General features: G+C 36.3%; 1 protein-coding gene across 5 annotated transcripts in view; it reads left to right on the top strand.

The window, feature by feature from the left end:
* Window positions 1-19,500, top strand: part of stet (rhomboid serine protease stem cell tumor) — a 235,805-nt gene that overhangs the window by 165,584 nt on the left and 50,721 nt on the right. For 4 of the 5 annotated variants that reach the window (XM_073980022.1, XM_073980021.1, XM_073980024.1 and 1 more), the window contains one exon: window positions 18,867-19,097. In XM_073980022.1, coding sequence (XP_073836123.1) covers window positions 18,867-19,097 — 231 coding nt within the window. Of the gene's footprint in view, window positions 1-12,602; window positions 12,692-18,866; window positions 19,098-19,500 lie in introns of those variants that run through there. The other variant, XM_073980025.1, reaches the window with a different exon arrangement.

The following is a 19,500-nucleotide window of genomic DNA, read 5'->3' on the forward strand; positions in this document are numbered from 1 at the left end:
TCAACATTTAAACAATTATAAACATTTTTTGTAAATACCAAACGAATCTAGAAGCTGGGGATTTTTTCTGATTCTATGATAGTTTTTTACAGAGATTTATGCACATTCCAACTTTTGTTTAGTTCATTTCGTCTTGTATCCTTTTATACCTAACGTTAAATTTTTTAAAATCCTTCACTACAAACCAAGTTTTAGCTCTCTAAATAACATTACGTTTATACAAACATGTGTACATACATATTTATATGTGTAAGTATGTAATGTTTTATTCATAACAGCTAATTTCGTGTAATTAGCACAACGGAATGAACCAAAAGTAAAGTATCTGCCATGACATCAGAGACACAACAGTTCGGGCAGACATGCGAAAAATAAAAGTTGACAATCATCGTTAATTATTCATAGAAAGTATCCATCCAGTCAGCAGGAAGTAAATAAAATGTCTAGATTTTACATTAGATGCTTTGTGTCTGCCATTCCATCCATTCATCTCAACAGTATCAGTGAGGAGGTTGCGGGGGCATTCTTATTATAATTACAACGAAACAAAGTGGTGGCGATGACCATAGTCTCTTGAGCGTACTGTAACCTCAACGCCAGCTTAGTGTCGCACAAAATCTGAATTCATTCATAAATGCCTTAATTAAGAATAATTTTTATTTTCCTGTCGCCGCCGACTTAAATGTCATATTTCTTTTTTTTGTCATTTCAAATGTTCTATCCATTTGCAGTTGCTTGGTTTTGCTAAAAATCTGCGTAGGTTGTTAGAATATTACAAGTAGAGTTCTTCTGACGATCACATTTCATAATTTACTGGCGTGAATTGCCTACGACTGCCAGAGCTACAACACCACTGTCCCAGCCATAAATTATCGAGAACATTAAGAAACAATTAATTGATTTGGATCATGTTGACTGGCAAGCATGGGAATAGCTGTTGGCTAGCTCTATGCATCATCGTGTAAAGCTGAACAGCTTAGATTTAAGTGATTTATAGATTAGAGAACAGGTTTTAAGAGGCATAATTATAGATATGTATGTATCTTCAATTAAGTCATCAAAAGCTGATAACTATGTATGTATTTCACAAAATCGATTAATTTGTGCAATGAATATTTTCTTTTTGCTTAAAGTAGCCACATGAGGCTATAATTAAAATAACTCTTGGACTGCTAAGCCAAATTACATACATACATATGAGATTTTAGGAAGTGCAAAGTTTCGGTCATATCGGATACTCATTTAGCACCATTTTAGCGAACATTACTATATAATTTGTTTTTCCGTATGTAAAGGATTGAAGTAATAATTTGCGACCCTATAAAGTATATGCATATATTCTTGATCATAAAAATTCTGAGTCGATCTATGCCCGTCCGTCTGTGGTAATCACTCTAACATCCACAAAAATTGATATAGTACCATCAAATTTCGGATAAATGCCTATTTTGTCTGCAAGCAGGGCAAATTCGAAGATAAGCTATATCGGTCGACGTTCTGTTATAGCCCCCAAAGAACGGGTCTGTCCGATTTCAAGTATTTGGACGTTTTCAACTACATTTTTTAGCTATAATTTGGCATTTAGTTTAGTTTATTAGAAAACTTTTCTACCCAAAATTATGGACATAGGTCCGTGTTTTGGTACATAACATCATCACCCGATTTCATAACATAACATCATCACCCGATTTCGGATATGGACTTTATAGGTCCACTCCTTCGAGTTCCTTCCACACAAAATTTCGGAAAAGTGCAGATTAAGGGCTACTCTCGAATCGCTTTGCTTCTTTCTGCAACAACTTGTATTCGCTGCCTCTATTACGAGGGTACAGCAGTAAAAAATCTTCCTGTGTAGTGCCTGGGGCGGACGAACGGATCGCCGACTTAGATTAAGTTCGAACATGATCCATATCGGTTCACTCCTTTAGGTAACACCCCCAGAAAATTGTACAACTTTTCGCTTAAATGGTGCACCCGATAACCCTCGAATGCAATAACCGATTTGGTCCATACTTTGCAAATCGTCACTAAAATGATACGCGCTACAACTGTTGAACGGAGCAACCGATTTGGTCCAAACTTCGTAATATTTTGTTTAAATGTAGCTTAACTTCGAAAAGGGTCCACATCGATCTCTTCACAAATGTTCAACATTTTTGTTTAGATGTAGTTTAGTATCTGTTGCTACTCCTTGTGGTCCTGCTTCCCGACAAAGTGGTCCAAAACCTCTAAGTTATACGGAGACCAACTGAAATGGCGAATACCGGCTACGCAACCAAAATCATTTTCCCCAATAATTATGTATTAGGGGGTTTTCAGATTTTGTGGCCCTTTTTGGACGTTTGAACTCGCCGACAAAAATATATATTTGGATTAAAGCTCAAAAGTATTGCGGAGGAGGTACTTGAAGGAATGGATAGACATATCCCATTTTGAAAGTGGATCTTATTTTAGGAGTAATGTCTTGTCGATAGATAGCGCGTCCTCCTGTTATTTCAGTTGATCACCGTATAACTTAGTTGTTTTTACCGCTATGTCAGGAAGCATGGACTTGTCCACGAAAAATATATTATCTCTGCAAACAGGACCACGAAATATTGCTACAAATGTCCAAAGGGTCTTCGAACTGACTCTAAACAGATCTTAAAAACATGGGAGATATCCTAAGTAGAAGACCGGTATGAGCCATTTTCGAAGTTAAACTATTTGAAGATAATTTCAAGATAGTCGTGCGTACCACATTAGTATTTTTTGGACTTTTCAGGGGGAGGTACCGGAATGGGTGGACCGATATAGCCCTTCTTCGAACTTAAACTAAGTTTGGACAAAATGGTACGCAGGCCAAATTTTGGATCGAATCAGCTGGTCCGTTCGAGAGTTATCGTGCGCTCCGACCACAACACATTAAGTTTGGACAAAATACTACGAAGGCCAAATCGGCTAATCTGTTCGACAGTTATAGTGTGCTCCAGCCACTACACATGGTGTCATAGGGTTTTAACACCTTTTGGGCTATATTCTCAGGATGTACGGACTTGTCCCTGAAAAAAACTTGTACCGTCGTAATGTGGCAACGAATACTAGTTGCTACAACAAAAATCAAACCGATTCGAGAGGAGGTCTTAAACTGGAACCTCATCTATGTCCGGCAGAAATTTCACGATGCGCAAAGTATGGACCAAATTGGCTTCTCCCTTCAAGAGTTATCGTACGTACAATTTTTCCGAACACTTTTGAACTTTTGTGTGGGAGGTATCCGAGCGAGGGGACCGATATGGCCCATCTTCGAACTTAAACTAAGTTTGGAAAAAATTACGAAAACCAAATTTTGGACCAAATCGGTTAATCCGTTAGAGAGTTATCGTGCGCTCCAGCCAGCCAGACAGACGGACGGACAGGGCTAAATCTACTTCAAATTGTCTGAAACGGATTTCGTCCAAACATACTTGGGTTCTCAAACCATTATTTCGATGAGGAACATTTTGCCCTTTGAAAATGTATATCACCAATATTTTTAAAAATTTTACTTAGCTGAAGCCAAGGTTTACCCTTGTAGAACACGCGATGTATTTCACCAATGTATTTTTTTCTTCAAAATTTCATCTGCTTCTACCATTAAATGATGCTGACATTTTGAAGCCAGATTTACAGTGTATTTTGACATTTTCTTCTAATTTCATTCCGCAAACAGGGGTTTCAAAAAATCATATATAGGATTGTAGAACTCGCAATTCTGAGTTATTTGATACGATTATTGTGAATGTGGTCTGCACAGCTTCATAGAAATCTGCATCCAAATGCGGAAATTTTGTGCGAACATTTTTCTAAAAATCATATTTTTCGGGCCTAATTTTAACAATTGTCATTCGTTTTCCTCGTACTTGATTGCACATTTTTGTTTTTTTACGTTCCGGATCCAATAAATCATTCCCCGTGAAAATCCATCTACTAAAACGCCAGTTACGAGAAATTCCAAAGTAGAAAAATCGCCTAAATTTTTTTTTGAAAATATCGCGTATATTAGCGATATTATTTTATAGGTTTTTTGATTGTAAGATGCAGCCGATGCTACATCTTAGCCTCGAAATTAAATTTCGAAAAATATATACAACTTAAAAGATATGGTCTTGTCGTACATGAAAATCACAAAATGATTTTGATAATTACGCGATTTATACGTATTTTAAAATGCATATAAATTAAAATGGGTTATTTCACCTCTATTTCCATTTGAGAAGCCAATAATCAGCAACCCAATAATCTTCTTCAATGGGAAAGCTTTAATATGAATGTATATAAAGCAAAATCCGTATATTTTATTGGGAGATTAAATCAGAATGAAGGAAGTATTCCTATAGATTTTTCCAATATTTTCTACTACATAAAGCATGTGAAAAATTATTTTTTCAAACAAAAAATATTTTTTTATAAAAATGTGTGCTTATTTTGGCTGTAACATCGAAACTATAATTCTGAGTAACATTTTACATGTATTATGCAATCTACTCGCTGAAGTCACGTCGAGAGAAGTTTATAGTAACAATTGTGCTCATTAAAATAATTAGCATTTTTATAGTATTTATACCCTACACCACTATGTGGAAAGGGTATTATAAGTTTGTTTTGGGGAAAATTCATGTAACACCGCGAAATATTCGTCGGAGACCCCAAATGTGGTATACCAATCTTCATATCTCGGCGAGATAAAGCGATTTTGAGAAGTGTGTCCGTCCGTCCGTCCGTCCGTCCGTGTGTCCGTCTGTCCATTATAAATTGTAATCAAACTCCAGGCCGCAATTATGAACCGATCGTCACGAAATTTGGTATGGAGGTCGGTTTCACATCAGAATAGATCGCTATTTTAATTGGTGATGATCGTGAAATATTTAGCGGGTGAAATGGACCAAAAACATAATTTTTATCCGATTTTGTAACTGCTCGGTAGGTCGCAATAATAGACCGATCGCCTCGAAATTTTAAATAAGGTAAGAGTATATGACAAAGAAGAAGCTTGCAATTTGAGATGACGATCAGATAATATTTAGAGGGTTAAATGGACCAAAACTTTTGTGTGAAAATTGTGAAAAATTTTAGTATACAGCTTATATCTTTATTCCTGGAAGAGACATTCCGGGCAAGTAAGCTATACTCGGAAGAGGAACGCTTGACCTTTCTATTGATGTCAACTGTGTTGTTGTACATGATAAGATAACAGAGTTACAGCCTAATATACAGGGTATATTTGTTTGTAGTGTAATGATAAACACGCTAGAGGTCGCAATTATAGTTCAATAATGGCGAAATTTTGCATGAGTTGAGAGTTTTGGTCGATAAAGAGGCCTACATTTTTGGATGATGATCTGATATTATTTAGTGGGTGAAATGGACCATTACATTTGTATGAAATAAAAAAAAAATATTTTTGCTCTACATTTTTTTCCTGGAGGGCATATACCGGCAAAGTAGACTACATTTGAAAATAGAACTACTAATTTTCCCCCCGATGAAAATTGCAATAAAGTGTCTGCTAGATAACGGGCCTACTGCTTAATATATGTGTAAAGAACCACATTTTCCCATTCTCAGTTGTTGCATTGTTGCATATTACATGGTTCGCTAACGTTTTAATTGTCCAATTGGATTTTTATACATACACTAGCAAAATGCCCGCTACTTCGTATGCGGAAAGGATATAAAAAAAAAACAAATAAACAATATATAATATGGAAATGGCAAACACTGAAAATTTGGTTGCACTAATACCAATTTTAATCAATATTTATTTTTAGTACTGTACGTACCCCTTAAGTTCGATTTTCAAAAAGATCAGCCGTATCTCACCCTTACACATTTACAGCGAGATCAACGTTGCACACCAATACACACCCTAACTCCAACAAATAAAGATTCCAGCACTGTCCATACACCCAAAAACAAATTGAGTACCATTAAGTAATTTTCGTATACTTATGGGACGTATTTCGACGACATATCTCAGCCATACACGGACATTAATACAAAATAATTACAGTTAATTCCATAATAATTACAGTAATTTTTATTCGTTTTGGTTCTTTTGGCTTAAAGTCAAAATTAAAAGAATTGGGTTTTTAATTTTTATTTTCTTTTTATTATTCCAATATTTCGACTGTATTCTTCAGTCATCTTCAGGGAAATAATTGTTAAGAAAAGCGGCAGGTTTGTTACACCGTCGATGCTATTACAGTAATTCCAATTCTCAAGATTCCAGCTGTATCCGTTCGTCCAATTCCAAATTGTACCAAACTTAGTATCAAGTCGAACTCTTCGTACCCATAAGTAAGATTTTCGAAAACAACCTCAATCCTTCACTTTAGCAGTAATTTTACTTCCAAATTTCAGGATTCAAACTCTATCCGTTAAACCAAATTAAAATTGTACTACATTTAGAACAATTTAGAATTTTCGTACCAATTATCAAAACTTCCTCAACGCAACAGGGCTACAATAAACATACTTTCAAATTGCAGGATTCCACCGCTATCCGTTCACCTACATACAAATTGTACTAAATTTAGTACCATTTAGTATTTTTCGTAACCAAAAGTTTGCTTTTGCAAAACAACCCGAATCATACTCTTTGACTGTAACCGTAATTCCAAATTTCAGGATACCAGCTCTATTAATTCTCCCGAATCCAAATTGTATAAAATTTAGTACCATTTCTTTCCCAAACTACCTGAATCCTACACTTATACAGTACTATAAATTCCAAATTTCAGGATTCCAGCTCTACCCGTTCACCCAAATCCGTATTGTACCATATATAGTACCATTTAGTACTTCTCGTACCCATACGTACGACTTTTCAAAATTTCCTCAATACTACACTCCAACAGTAATCTTAATTCCTAATTCCAACACTATCCTTTTACTAAAATTCAAATTGTACCAAATTTAGTACTTTCTGTACCTATAAGTACGAATTTCCAAAACTACCTCAATTCTACTGTCCGGCAGTAATCTTATTTCCAAATTTCAGAATTCCAGCTCTATCCGTTCATCCAAATCCAAATTGTACCAAATTTAGTACCATTTAGTATTTTTCGTACCCAAAGGTACAAATTTCCAAAACTATCTCAATACAGTAATCTTAATTCAAAACTTTAGGATTCCAGCTCTATCCGTTCACCCAAATCCAAATTTAGTACTGCTCGTAATCCTAAATACGAACTTCCAAAACCATTTCCCAACCTTGATTCCCATACCAAATTTGAAGACTCTAGCTTTATCCATTAAAAATATGCAATTGGTACCAAATTTAGAAACTTTTAGTACTTTTCGTACACTTATAGGTCGAGTTTCTAAATACCCTTTGGTACATCTTCCTAACTCTCCATCAATGACCACTCGTTCAAAATTTCAGAATTCTAGCTCTTCGCGTTTGCCTAATACAATGGATTCCATATTTAGTACACTTTAGTACTTTTCGTACCTTTCTACGACGAATTTCCAAAAACCCCTTTACACAAAAACAAATTGTACCAAATTCTGTACAATTCGATTTTCCAAAACAACCTTAATCCTTCACTTCAACAGTAACCAAAATTCCAAATAACAGGATTCCAGCGCTATCCCTGCACTCAAAATCAAGTTGTACCATTTGGTACATTTCGTACCCATAAGTACGAATTTCAAAAACTACTTCCATCTCAATCCTATACTCCAACAGCAGTCTGACCAAATTCCAGGATTCCAGCTCTATCCGTTCCCCCAAAATCCAAATTGTACCAAAGGTAGTACCACTTAGTACTTTTGGTACCCTTACTGCCTCAGTCCTACACTACAACAGTAATCCTAATTTCAAATTTCAGGACTCAAACACTATCCGTCACCCAAATCCAAATTCTACCTCTATAGCCTACCACGAACGGGTTGCAAATTCTAACTCTTTCCGTTTACTAAAATTCATACTTTAAATTAAAATAAATAAAATTAAAATACTTAAAATTCAGGATTCCAGTTCTATCCGTTCACCCAAATCCAAATTGTAATAAATTTAGTACCATTTAGTACTTTTCGTACACATAAATACGAATTTCCAAAATTACCCCAATCCAATGCTCCAACAGTAATCTCAATTTCAAATTTTAGGATTCCAGCTCTGTCCGTTCACTCAAATCCCTATTGTACCAAATTTAGTACTTTTCGAACACATAAGTACGAATTTCCAAAACCACCCTCATATCTCAGTCCTACACTTCACAGTAATCCTTATTCCAAACTTCAGTTTTCCAGCTACATACATACGTTCACCCAAATCCAAATTGTACTAAATTTAGTACCATTTAGTACTTTTCGTACCCATAAGTACGAATTTTCAAAACTACCTCAATTCTACACCCCACCAGTAATCTCAATTCCAAATTTCGAGATTCCAACTATATCCGTTCACCCAAATCCCCATTGTCCCAAATTTAGTACAATTTAGTACTTTTCATACACATAAATAAGAATTTCCAAAACTTCCCCGATCCTACACTCCAACAGTAATATCAATTCCAAATTTCAGGAATCCAGCTCTATCCGTTCACCCAAATCCAAATTGTACTAAATTTAGTACTTTTCGTACACTCAAGTTTCCAAAAACCCTTTGGTGCATCTTTCTTACTCTTCATCAGTGATCCTCAGTCCCAATTTGAGGAATCAATCTCTATCCGTTCACCCAAATCGAAACTGTACCAAATTTAGTACTATTTAGTATTTATCGTACCCTATGTACGAATTTCTAAAACTTCCACAATACTAAACTTCACCAGTAATCTCAGTTCCAAATTTCGAGATTCCAGCTCTATCCGTTCACCGTGTATAAAATTTAGTTCCATTTAGTACTTTCCGTACACATAAGTACTAATTTCCAAAACCACCATCATATCTCAATCCTACACATCAACAGTAATCTTAATTCCAAATTTCTATCTATCTATCCGTCTAAATTTAGTACCATTTAGTACTTTTCGTACCCATAAGTACGAATTTTCAAAACTACCTCAATCCTACACCCCACCAGTAATCTCAATTCCAAATTTCGAGATTCCAGCTATTATCCGTTCACCCAAATCCCCATTGTATCAAATTTAGTACCATTTAGTACTTTTCATACACATAAGTACGAATTTCTAAAAGTTCTTCAATCCTACACTACAACAGTAATCTCAATTCCAAATATCAGGATTCCAGCTCTATCCGTTCACCCAAATCCAAATTGTACCAAAGTTAGTACTATTTAGTACTTTTCGTACACATAAGCACGAATTTCCAAAACTACCCTCATATCTCAATCCTACACCACAACAGTAATCTTAATACCAAATTTCAGGTTTCCATCTCTTTACGTTCACCCAAATCTAAATTGTTCCAAATTTAGTACCATTTAGTACTTTTCGTACACATGATTAGCAATTTTCCAAACCATTTCCTTTTAGAAGCACCACTTCCCAACCTTGATTTCCGTACCAAATTCCATGATTCTAGCTATATCCGTTCAAAATATACAAGTGGTACTAAATTTTAGTACTTTTCGTACACTTAGAGGTTAAATTTCCAAAAAATCCTTTGGTACATCTTTCTAACTCTCCATCAGTTACCCTCATTCCAAATTTCAGAATTCTAGCTCTTCCCGTACCATATTTAGTACCTTTTAGTACTTTTCGTACACTTCTAGGTCGAATTTCCAAAAACGACCGACAGCAACCCACAGTCAAAATTTCAGCTTTCTAGCTTCAGCGGTTTCGTCTGGGCGATGATATGTCAGTCACTCACTCACTCACTCACTCATCACTAAGCTCTTTTATATATATAGATTATTTATTATTTATTATTTATTATTTATTATAATTTCCGGATACCAAATTTCAGTTTTCCATCTCTATGCGTTCACTCACATCCAAATTGTACCAAATTTAGTACGTTTCGTACCCATAAGTACGAATTTCCAAAACTGCCTCAATCCTACACTCCAACAGTAACCTTAATTCGAAATTTCAGGATTCCAACTCTATCCGTTCACCCAAATATAAATTGTACCAAATTTAGTGCCTTTAGTACTTTCCGTACCCATATTTATGAATTTCCAAAACTACCTCAATTCTACACTCCATCAGTAACCTTAATTCGAAATTTAAGGATTCCAACTCTATCCGTTGAACTAAATTTAATTGTACCAAATTTAGTACCATTTAGTACTTTCCGTACCCATAAGTATAAATTTCCAAAACTAACTCAATCCTACACTCCAAAAGTAATTAAATTCCAAATTTCAGGATTCCAGCTCTATTCGTTCACCCAAATCCAATTTGTACCAAATTTAGTACCGTTTACTACTTTTCGTACCCATAAGTAAGAATTTCCAAAACTACCTCAATCCTTCACTCCATCAGTAATCTTAATTCCAAATTTCAGGTTTCCATGTCTATCTAAATCCAAATTGTACCAAATTTGGTACCATTTAGTACTTTTCGTACACATAAGTATGAATTTCCAAAAGTACACCCATATCTCAATCGTACGCTTCAACGGTAATCTAAATTCCAAATTTCAGGTTTTCAGCTCTATCCGTTCACCCAAATCCAAATTGTACCAAATTTAGTACTACTCGTACACATAAGTACGAACTTCCAAAATCATTTCCTTTTATTAACACCACTTTCCAACCTTGATTTCCATACCAAATATGAACATTGTAGCTATATCCGCTCAAAATATACAATTGGTACCAAATTTAGTAACTTTTCGTACACTTATAGGTCGAATTTCCAAAAACCCTTTGGTACATCTTTCTAACTCTCCATCAGTTACCCCCATTCCAAATTTCAGAATTCTAGCTCTTCCCGTTTGCCTAATACAAAGGGTACCATATTTAGTACCTTTTCGTACTTTTCGTACCCTTCTAGGTCGAATTTCCAAAAACCCAGCCTTATCTCACCCCTACACACCGACAGCAACCCACAGTCAAAATTTCAGCTTTCTAGCTTCAGCGGTTTCGTCTGGGCGAAGATATGTCAGTCACTCACTCACTCACTCACTCATCACTAAGCTCTTTTATATATATAGATTGCAGCATGATTCGCTTTGCCACCTTCTTTCAAAACGATTCCCCAGCCAGGCAAAATCAAATTTTAAAACGGGTTTAATACGCGATGAGTTAATACATATATGTAGTGGTGTAGGGTATCACATGGTCGGCCCGTCCGACTATAGCCCTCTCTTACTTGTTTTTTATTAAAAGCCAAAATAAAACCGCCATAACTTTTGTCCGCAATAACCAATAATTGGTTCGAGAGCAGATTCGTACTGGGGAATTTTTTCTTAACCTATGTACCAAAAATCTTTGATGTAGTGCATTTAACCTTTTTTTTGAAATGGAATATGAAATAATTGACAATATTTGTGATATATCCTCGTTAGCATAAATGTTGATGGTATAAATATATATTTTTTCGGCCAGCTCATACGTCCAAAAAGCTGAAAACACTTTTATACGTAATTATTGGGGAAAGGGATTTCGATTGCGTAGCCGGTATTCGATTCTATATTGTTCATTAGACTGGTTTTAACTCAAAGGGAAAAATTTATGTCGGATTTTTTATGCGGCACACACCTAAAGTGTTTAGTTTTGTTAGATTTTAAGATTGCCAACGTTTGAGCACAATCGGAATATGCCTCAAATTTCGTGAAAATTCACCTTTGGCCCCATACAAATTACTATGGAAACTTTGAGGCCCTAGTGGCACGTGTTTACATATTCCGATTGTGCTCAAACTTTGGCAAATGGAACGACTACCAAAAAATACTATGAAAACCCGTTATTTGGTAATGATTTTTTTGCTGGATAATTATTTCACTGACAGACGAAATTTACACAGTCCGCACAAAAACATACTTCTTCTAATATTGCAAAAATATAATCTCAGTTATAACTGAATTGAAGTTGTCCCATCGTACAAGAAATGCATGCAAAATGAATTGCCAAAAGTCATAAACTTAAATTTCTTGTAATTTTTGCTTAACTTTTTGGAATGTGAGCAGGCGTTTTGTTTTTCTAATTCACTCAACTGAACGAAGCTTGTTGCATTTTTCCATTTAATTCTGAGTAACAAATATTTCTTTGGTAGTTTTTACAATTTAAAGTAAATTAACGAAATACGATTTGTACAGCTTTAAGGCATACAAATAGTTAACATATAAACATTAATAGAGACCATAATGTGAAATGCCCTAGCAGATCCATAAAAACTAGAAAAAGTACCATGACATCACTGTGAACCAAACGCAAAAAAAAGAACTATATCAAAAGAAGAAGAAGAAAAACACATAACTTTTCCTCTTCATTTCCATGACGATGGTTTTTCAGTTTTCTTGGGTCTCCTCCTTATTTGGTTACTGTTGGAAAGGCAAGGGAATCGCAAAAGAACCCTTGTGAAAATCGCAACAATTAAAAGTGGTAAAGTTAAATGTTAAGCACACAGACACAACACGAACATGCATGCATACATAAATTATACAATTTAATTGTTAACCTCTTCAAATGAAAACGAAAAAAAAAACACGTAACAATAAAAACGGCCGGTTAAGAACTATAAACCCTTCCTACCAACATAACCGGAAAATATGCGGCTGCAAACATACTTACATACATACACGTACATACATTGTAAGTTTACTATTTACTTTCAACGAATTGTTTATTGAAGTACGACAGGTGCGTCGTTAATATCAGGATTTGTCCTTTTTAACTTAATTTCATATAAGAAACGTTTTAAAAAATTGAATGAAATTGTTTAAAAGACGCTACTGCCCTGTTTATTTTAGGGGAAAAGGACATACATATATAACACGAAACAGTTCAAAATTGTTGAGATGTGTTAACAGTGGGCCGAACTAGAATTGTGTTCTTATCAGTAGCTGACAGCTTTTGATCGGAAATCGTCAAAAACATGTCAACAAAATTTGGAAAATCGTCATAAACGTCAACATGGTCAAAAACTAGGTCTGTTTATTTTTTCGCTGTTGTCAATGTTTGTCAATGAGACTAACAACATAATATATACAACCCACAGCAATAACTCTAACCCAATCTCACTTAAATATCGCTATAAAAACCACTTTCCCTATGGTTATCGGGTTTGCAGTAACGCAGCCAGGTTAAGCTGGGTACACATTGTCAGTTTTGAATGACAGCTCAAATGTCGCTTGATTGACAGTGTGACAGTCCATGTTTGTCTGTACATGTACATTTTGGTTGTTGGGCAGTTGAAAATCGATAAAAACTCTCATTCAAAACTGACACATTGTCAGTTTTGACTGTCGATTTTTGGCAATTATCGATAACTGCCCAACCGTCCAAAAACCACAACCCAGCAAAAAATTTTGGAAGTTGTGCATGTGGAGTTATGATTTCACTACATCCTTTGATGCAGTCCACACAGAGTTATGAAAAATGCACTCCGTTGGATACATTTTATACGCACTTGCTTAATGATCCCTACAACACAAGCCAGTTTGTTAATCCCTACCCGCCGCAGGCGAAATCGTTTTTTCCAAAAACAAAAAAGAGTGTATAAATTTCTAAAAATTGTTTATAAAATAAAAAAAAAAAAATAAATACTTAAGTACTTAAATACTTTGCGGTAATTGACGAGACGGAAATTTTAATGGAGTGGAGATGGAGTCCATGTCGAAAGCTGAACTAGTGATGGGAAGGCAACATAAAAAACCATTAGGATGATGAAGCAAAATCTGATGCGCTTGGATTAAATGGATGGAAGAATGTCTTTCAATACAATCCAAAGCACTGGACTAAAAACCGTGATTTGGATCGAAAATGGAGTGCATCCTAGCTGTGTGTTGTGGAAGCAAATTGAGTGCATCCTAGCTGTCCGCTATCTTGTAAAATTCATAAGTGAATTCATAGGAAAATATGTACTCCAACGACACATTATTGAACCAAATCGGTAGAACCGTTCGAAAGTTATCGTACGCTCCAGCCAGCCGGACAGACGGACGAACATGGCTAAATCGACTCCAAATTGTCTGAAACGGATTTCGTCCAAACATACACGGGGTTTAAAGCCATCATTTCAATAAGGCACGTTTTCTTCGTATCAAAGTGTAAGTTTAAGGTTTAATTTTTAGAAACGTTATAATTTTGCAGAGCACCAATAGATAGAGGTAATACTTAAGATTATAATGTGTTGTCCAAATTTACAATAAGTGTAGGTATGTTACAGCACCATGCTTTAAGATATATATGAATAATAATTGTTGTACAACAATAATGATATGAAAAATAATTCCTTGCTCCGGGAACTCAATTTTGCGAGTGAGCCTAAAGGCTGAGTGTATAAAAAGTTTTAGTTAGTAATGTAGTGGTATTGGATATCACTCGCCATTCGGAAGATGTGTGGAAGAATAACAGCTGGCTCGACCTAAGAGAGTTAATTGAAGCAGTCGCCTTAAGTATTATTGAGCTATTGGATGGAATCTCATATATGTCTGGTAGAAATTTCACGATGTGCAAAGTATGGACCAGTTATCGTGCGCAAAATTTTTCCGAACATTTTCGAACTTTCGTGGGGGAGGTATCTGAAAGTGTGAACCGATATGGCTCATCTTCTAACTTAAACTAAGTTTGGATAAAAAGATACTAAAGCCAAATTTTGGATCAAATCGGTTCATCCGTTCCAGAGTTATCGTGTGCACCAGCCAGCCAGACAGACGGACTGACGGACATGGCTAAATCGACTCCGAATTGTCTGAAACACATTTCCTCCAAACATACTTGGGGTCTACTTACTTACTTAGCTGGCCCATTACAGAACATTTGTTCTATAGGCCGAACTAAGAAGAGATCTCCATTCCTCTCTATTTGTTGCTTTGCACACTGGAATACCGCGCCTTGTCATCTCATCATCCACTTGTTTGCGCCATCTATTCCTTGGCCTGCCAATTCTGCGTGCACCGCCATGTGGCATGTATTCATACGCCTTTTTAGCGGGTTCATCATCGCTCATTCTTATGATATGGCCTAGCCAACGCAATCGCTGCATCTCGATACGTTTAACAATATTGATGTCGTTGTATAGCAGATACAGCTCGTGGTTCATGCGACGTCGATATTCACCGTCAACGCAGATTGGTCCGTAGATCTTTCGAAGAATTTTTCTCTCAAACACACCAAGCACTGCCATGTCTGCTTGCGCAAGTACCCAGGCTTCGGAGCCATACATCAGCACGGGTAGTATCAGTGTTTTGTAGAGCGTTATTTTTGTTTGACGAGATGTGGCTTTGTTTTTAAACTGCTTACTTAATCCAAAGTAGCATCTGTTGGCCAATACAATTCTTCTTTTTATTTCACAACTGATGTCGTTTGTTGTGTTGACGGAGGTGCCGAGGTAGACGAAGTCTTTTACTACCTCAATATTATAGGAACCAACTTCCACAGTCGGTCCGAGCTCAATGGACGCATTGCGCGTCGACACCATCAACTTGGTCTTCTCACCGTTTACCGCCAGACCCACTTTAGCAGATTCTCCTTCGACCTTTATAAAGGTATCAGTTACTTCTTTTACTGATCGACCCATGATGTCTATATCATCAGCATAAGCAAGTAACATGTGACTGTTGGTGTAGATTGTGCCACTTCTTTTGACGTTTGCCTCTCGTATAACCTTTTCTAGCAGGATGTTGAAGAGGTCACACGAAAGGCTGTCTCCTTGTCTGAAACCTCTTTTGGTACCAAACTCTTCGGAGAGGTTCTTTCCTATTTTAACTGAGGACCTCGTGTCAGTTAAAGTCATTTTACAAAGCCGGATGAGCTTTGCGGGAATACCAAATTCAGACATGGCTTGGAATACCTTTGAGCGCAGCGGACTGTCGAAGGCTGCTTTATAATCGACAAAAAGGTGGTAGGTGTCGATCTGCATCTCTTGGGTCTTCTCCAGGATTTGCCGCAGGGTAAATATCTGGTCAATGGTGGACTTGCCAGGTCTAAAGCCGCATTGGTATGGTCCAATAATCTCGTTGACCATTGGCTTTAGTCGTTCGCACAATATCCCTGACACGATCTTGTAGGCAATAGGGAGTAGACTTATGCCCCTATAGTTAGAGCATACAGTCTTATCTCCCTTCTTGTGGACGGGGCACAGGATACTCAGGTTCCAATCGTCGGGTACTCGTTCTTCCTGCCAGATGGTGCTAACTAGCTGATGAATACACCTTATCAGCGTGTCGCCTCCGGTTTTGAACAGCTCGGCTGGTAAGCTATCGGCCCCTGCTGCCTTATTATTCTTCAGCTTGGGGTCTAAAACCATTATTTCGATGAGGCACATTTTGCCCACATGAAAGTGTATATACTCTTATTAGCATAAATGCTGAGGGTATACAAATAAGGATAACACTGGTCCATCATTGATACTTTGGCCAAAGTCCCTCAGGATAGAATACAGATTCTATTCGTTTGGTTATATGACTCAGAAGAAAACGTACGTGCGAAGAAAAAGGATATAGACCGGTATCGTATAAACAGGGAGCTGTCGGAAATGTGGTGATAATGGATTAAGGCGGGATGTGTAATAAATATTATTTGGAGTAGCGTAGAAGTCTGGGGTGCCAATGTTCGATTCCTTCGATTCCTAGGCAGTGCAAAAACATCATACTTTCTAATGACGGCAAAATACTTCTCAGCGTAATGTAGGCGACATTTCCTGAGTATTCCAGCCAAGTAAAACTTCTCTACACGGAGGAAAAAAAGGCCTCTCTAACATATGTCCCAAACATATTTTGCAGCAAACATATATTTGTTTGCAATCAGTCCCAAACATAACATATGTTTGGGTGCAAACAAATTATATGTTTGGGTGCAAACAAATACAAACCCAAAAGCCACAAAAAAAAAACACATGCACCAGTGGGCGCTTACTGAGAGCAAGGGAGCGTACATTTCAATGTAAAACCTGTTGAAATGTATGCTCACTTGCTCTCAGTAAGCACTCACTGGCTATCTCAAACATATACACACATTTATAAATGGTGGTTGTTTATTGAAAGACATTTATTGAAAGACATAGGTACATAAAAAAAATTCCAAAGAAATACATAACAGACTTTAATTAAAGAAAAACTGAATGAAATAATTTATAAAAAGTCACACTTTTAAAAAGAAAAAATTATATAGAAACATCGTTGAACGCTTCTCCTTAGTTGTGAAATAAAACACATTTTCCTCAAAGTTGAAATCATCAGCGGGAAATCGGCATCTGGAATCAAATGATTATATAATGTAATAAATATGTACATCCATATTTCAAATATACATATGTATGTATGTATGTATGTATATTAGAAATGTATTGATGTAATTGCCAATATTAAATGCGATTTCCTCCTTGTCCAATACAATATTTCCATTCACCTTTTTGATTCAATTATAAAATTTGCAATTATAAAATGTATTGGGCATTTAATTTACTAAAAAGCACCATATATTTAAGAAAACGCAAAACACTGATTTATTTACTCAACGATTGAATTTAGAACACTGAAGAAAAAAGAACAAAATTTTTTCTTTTCCCCTTCGCTTGCTACTTTGGTTAGTTAACAACAACAGACACACACACGTGTTTGCCGCATAAACACCACCAACGCTTCTGCGTCTCCTATTACACCATACAAACAGCTCTTTATTATAAAACAGCATTCCGCAGCCGCGAGAGCCATGTTGTTGCTCTCTTTGACAAAAATCTTCTCTCCACCCATAAAAAATATGTTCTAACATAAAAAATATATTGGTACCCAAACAAATAAAATTGAGATATGTTACAAAATGTTGGAAACATATATTTGTTTGGACACAAACAAATTATGTTTGGATCCATACATATATTTGTTTGCAACCAGTCCCAAACAAATATTTGTTTGGATCCAAACATACTTCTAACATATATTTTTCTGCGTGTATAAATAGTGTCGTAAGAGTTGGCGATAAAAAGTAGGTCCCATATCATTGAGCATTGTATGAACCGGCGTGCACTCGTTGATATGAGAGAAGTCTCCCGTGTACCTTCGGGACGTGTATGGGAAGATATGTATGCACAGAAGTCTGAGGAGCTTTTAAGAAGTAGCGTAGAAGAAGATTTGGACTTCAAGAACAAAAGTTCTGTTATAGCCGCCTAGGTAAGGCAATGCTGCTAGTGTGGTATTTAAAACAAATTGCTTCGCATGTGACCATTTCCATCCTTATTCAAGGTTTTTCAATGTTTTGGATACACTGTACATTGAGTACACAGATAAAAATGGTTTATGTGTCCATGCACTTATGAGCAGAAAAATTTTATGATTTCAAAATTTTGTTTTGTTTTGAGTAGCGAACAAACCGACATTGTGTGGACGAAAGTCAACAGTAACATACATACGAGTACATCTCTACTGCATCCCCAGTCAAGCATTTCTACGTGGAAGAAATTTATATTTGTTTGAGAGGTTAGCCTGTCGGAATATTGCGTTGCGTGTTGCATTCCTCATTCGTATTTGCTGGTTTGCTTAACCTAAACAGTCCTAATTGGGCGGTTTGAGCTGCTGAGTGTTATGACACAATGATATATGTGGGAATTTTGGTATGGGAAACTTTTCGCGTTTTTCCCCTAGAAAGCTTAGAATAGTGGGAAAGAAGAAAATAGTGCCCCCTCCCCTGCCTTACCACAACGAACAATTACAAAATTTTGCGCATATTTCTGGTTGTTGTTGTAGTTTTTAATTTCAGTTTTATGGAATTTGTTAAAATTAAATATTCGTTTAACCCTTGCATTTGTTTTGTTGTTGTTATTTTGCAGATGAGTGGTAAGCGTACACGTAGTTTCAAGTGTGCCGTTCATCATCGAGATCGTGAAGTCTGTTCGGAGAACGATTTTCAGCTGGTACTAGAGGAGCCACCGTTTTTCAAGAGAATGGTTCACGTCATTGCCATGGAAGTTCTGCCCGAAGAACGCGATCGCAAATATTATGCCGATCGCTATTCATGCTGTCCACCGCCTTGGTTCATTGTATGCATAACCATTATTGAGGTAAGTAAATTAATCTTCAAGTCAGAAGACTTGGATGGAGTCTGACTGAGACTGTTTGAATGAATGTCATAAATAAATGTCTGTCTAATGGGCAAAAGAAATGCATTTCATGGCGAGAGGGGGAGTTCAGTGCAAGGTGTAGTGTTGGTGTTGGTGACGATGGTGAGTGTGTACTTGTTGTGTTGTGATTTAATTAAACGACATTATGAATACAAATTGATGGTTGGGAACTTTGATGGACATTCCAATGTGTGATTTTGCACCAATAAAAAACCGCTCAATAAATCAATAAAAGCCAAGTTATTTTTACATATTTTTCTGTGTCATTTAAAAGCTGCTAAAGCGACAAAATTCATAAATAGAAAAAGTAAGAATCTCCACAATATGGAAGCCAAGCACCATA

This window comes from Musca autumnalis, unplaced genomic scaffold, assembly GCF_047663935.1.
Source record: "Musca autumnalis isolate F117 unplaced genomic scaffold, ASM4766393v1 scaffold_4, whole genome shotgun sequence".
In the NCBI taxonomy this organism is placed as follows: domain Eukaryota; kingdom Metazoa; phylum Arthropoda; class Insecta; order Diptera; family Muscidae; genus Musca; species Musca autumnalis.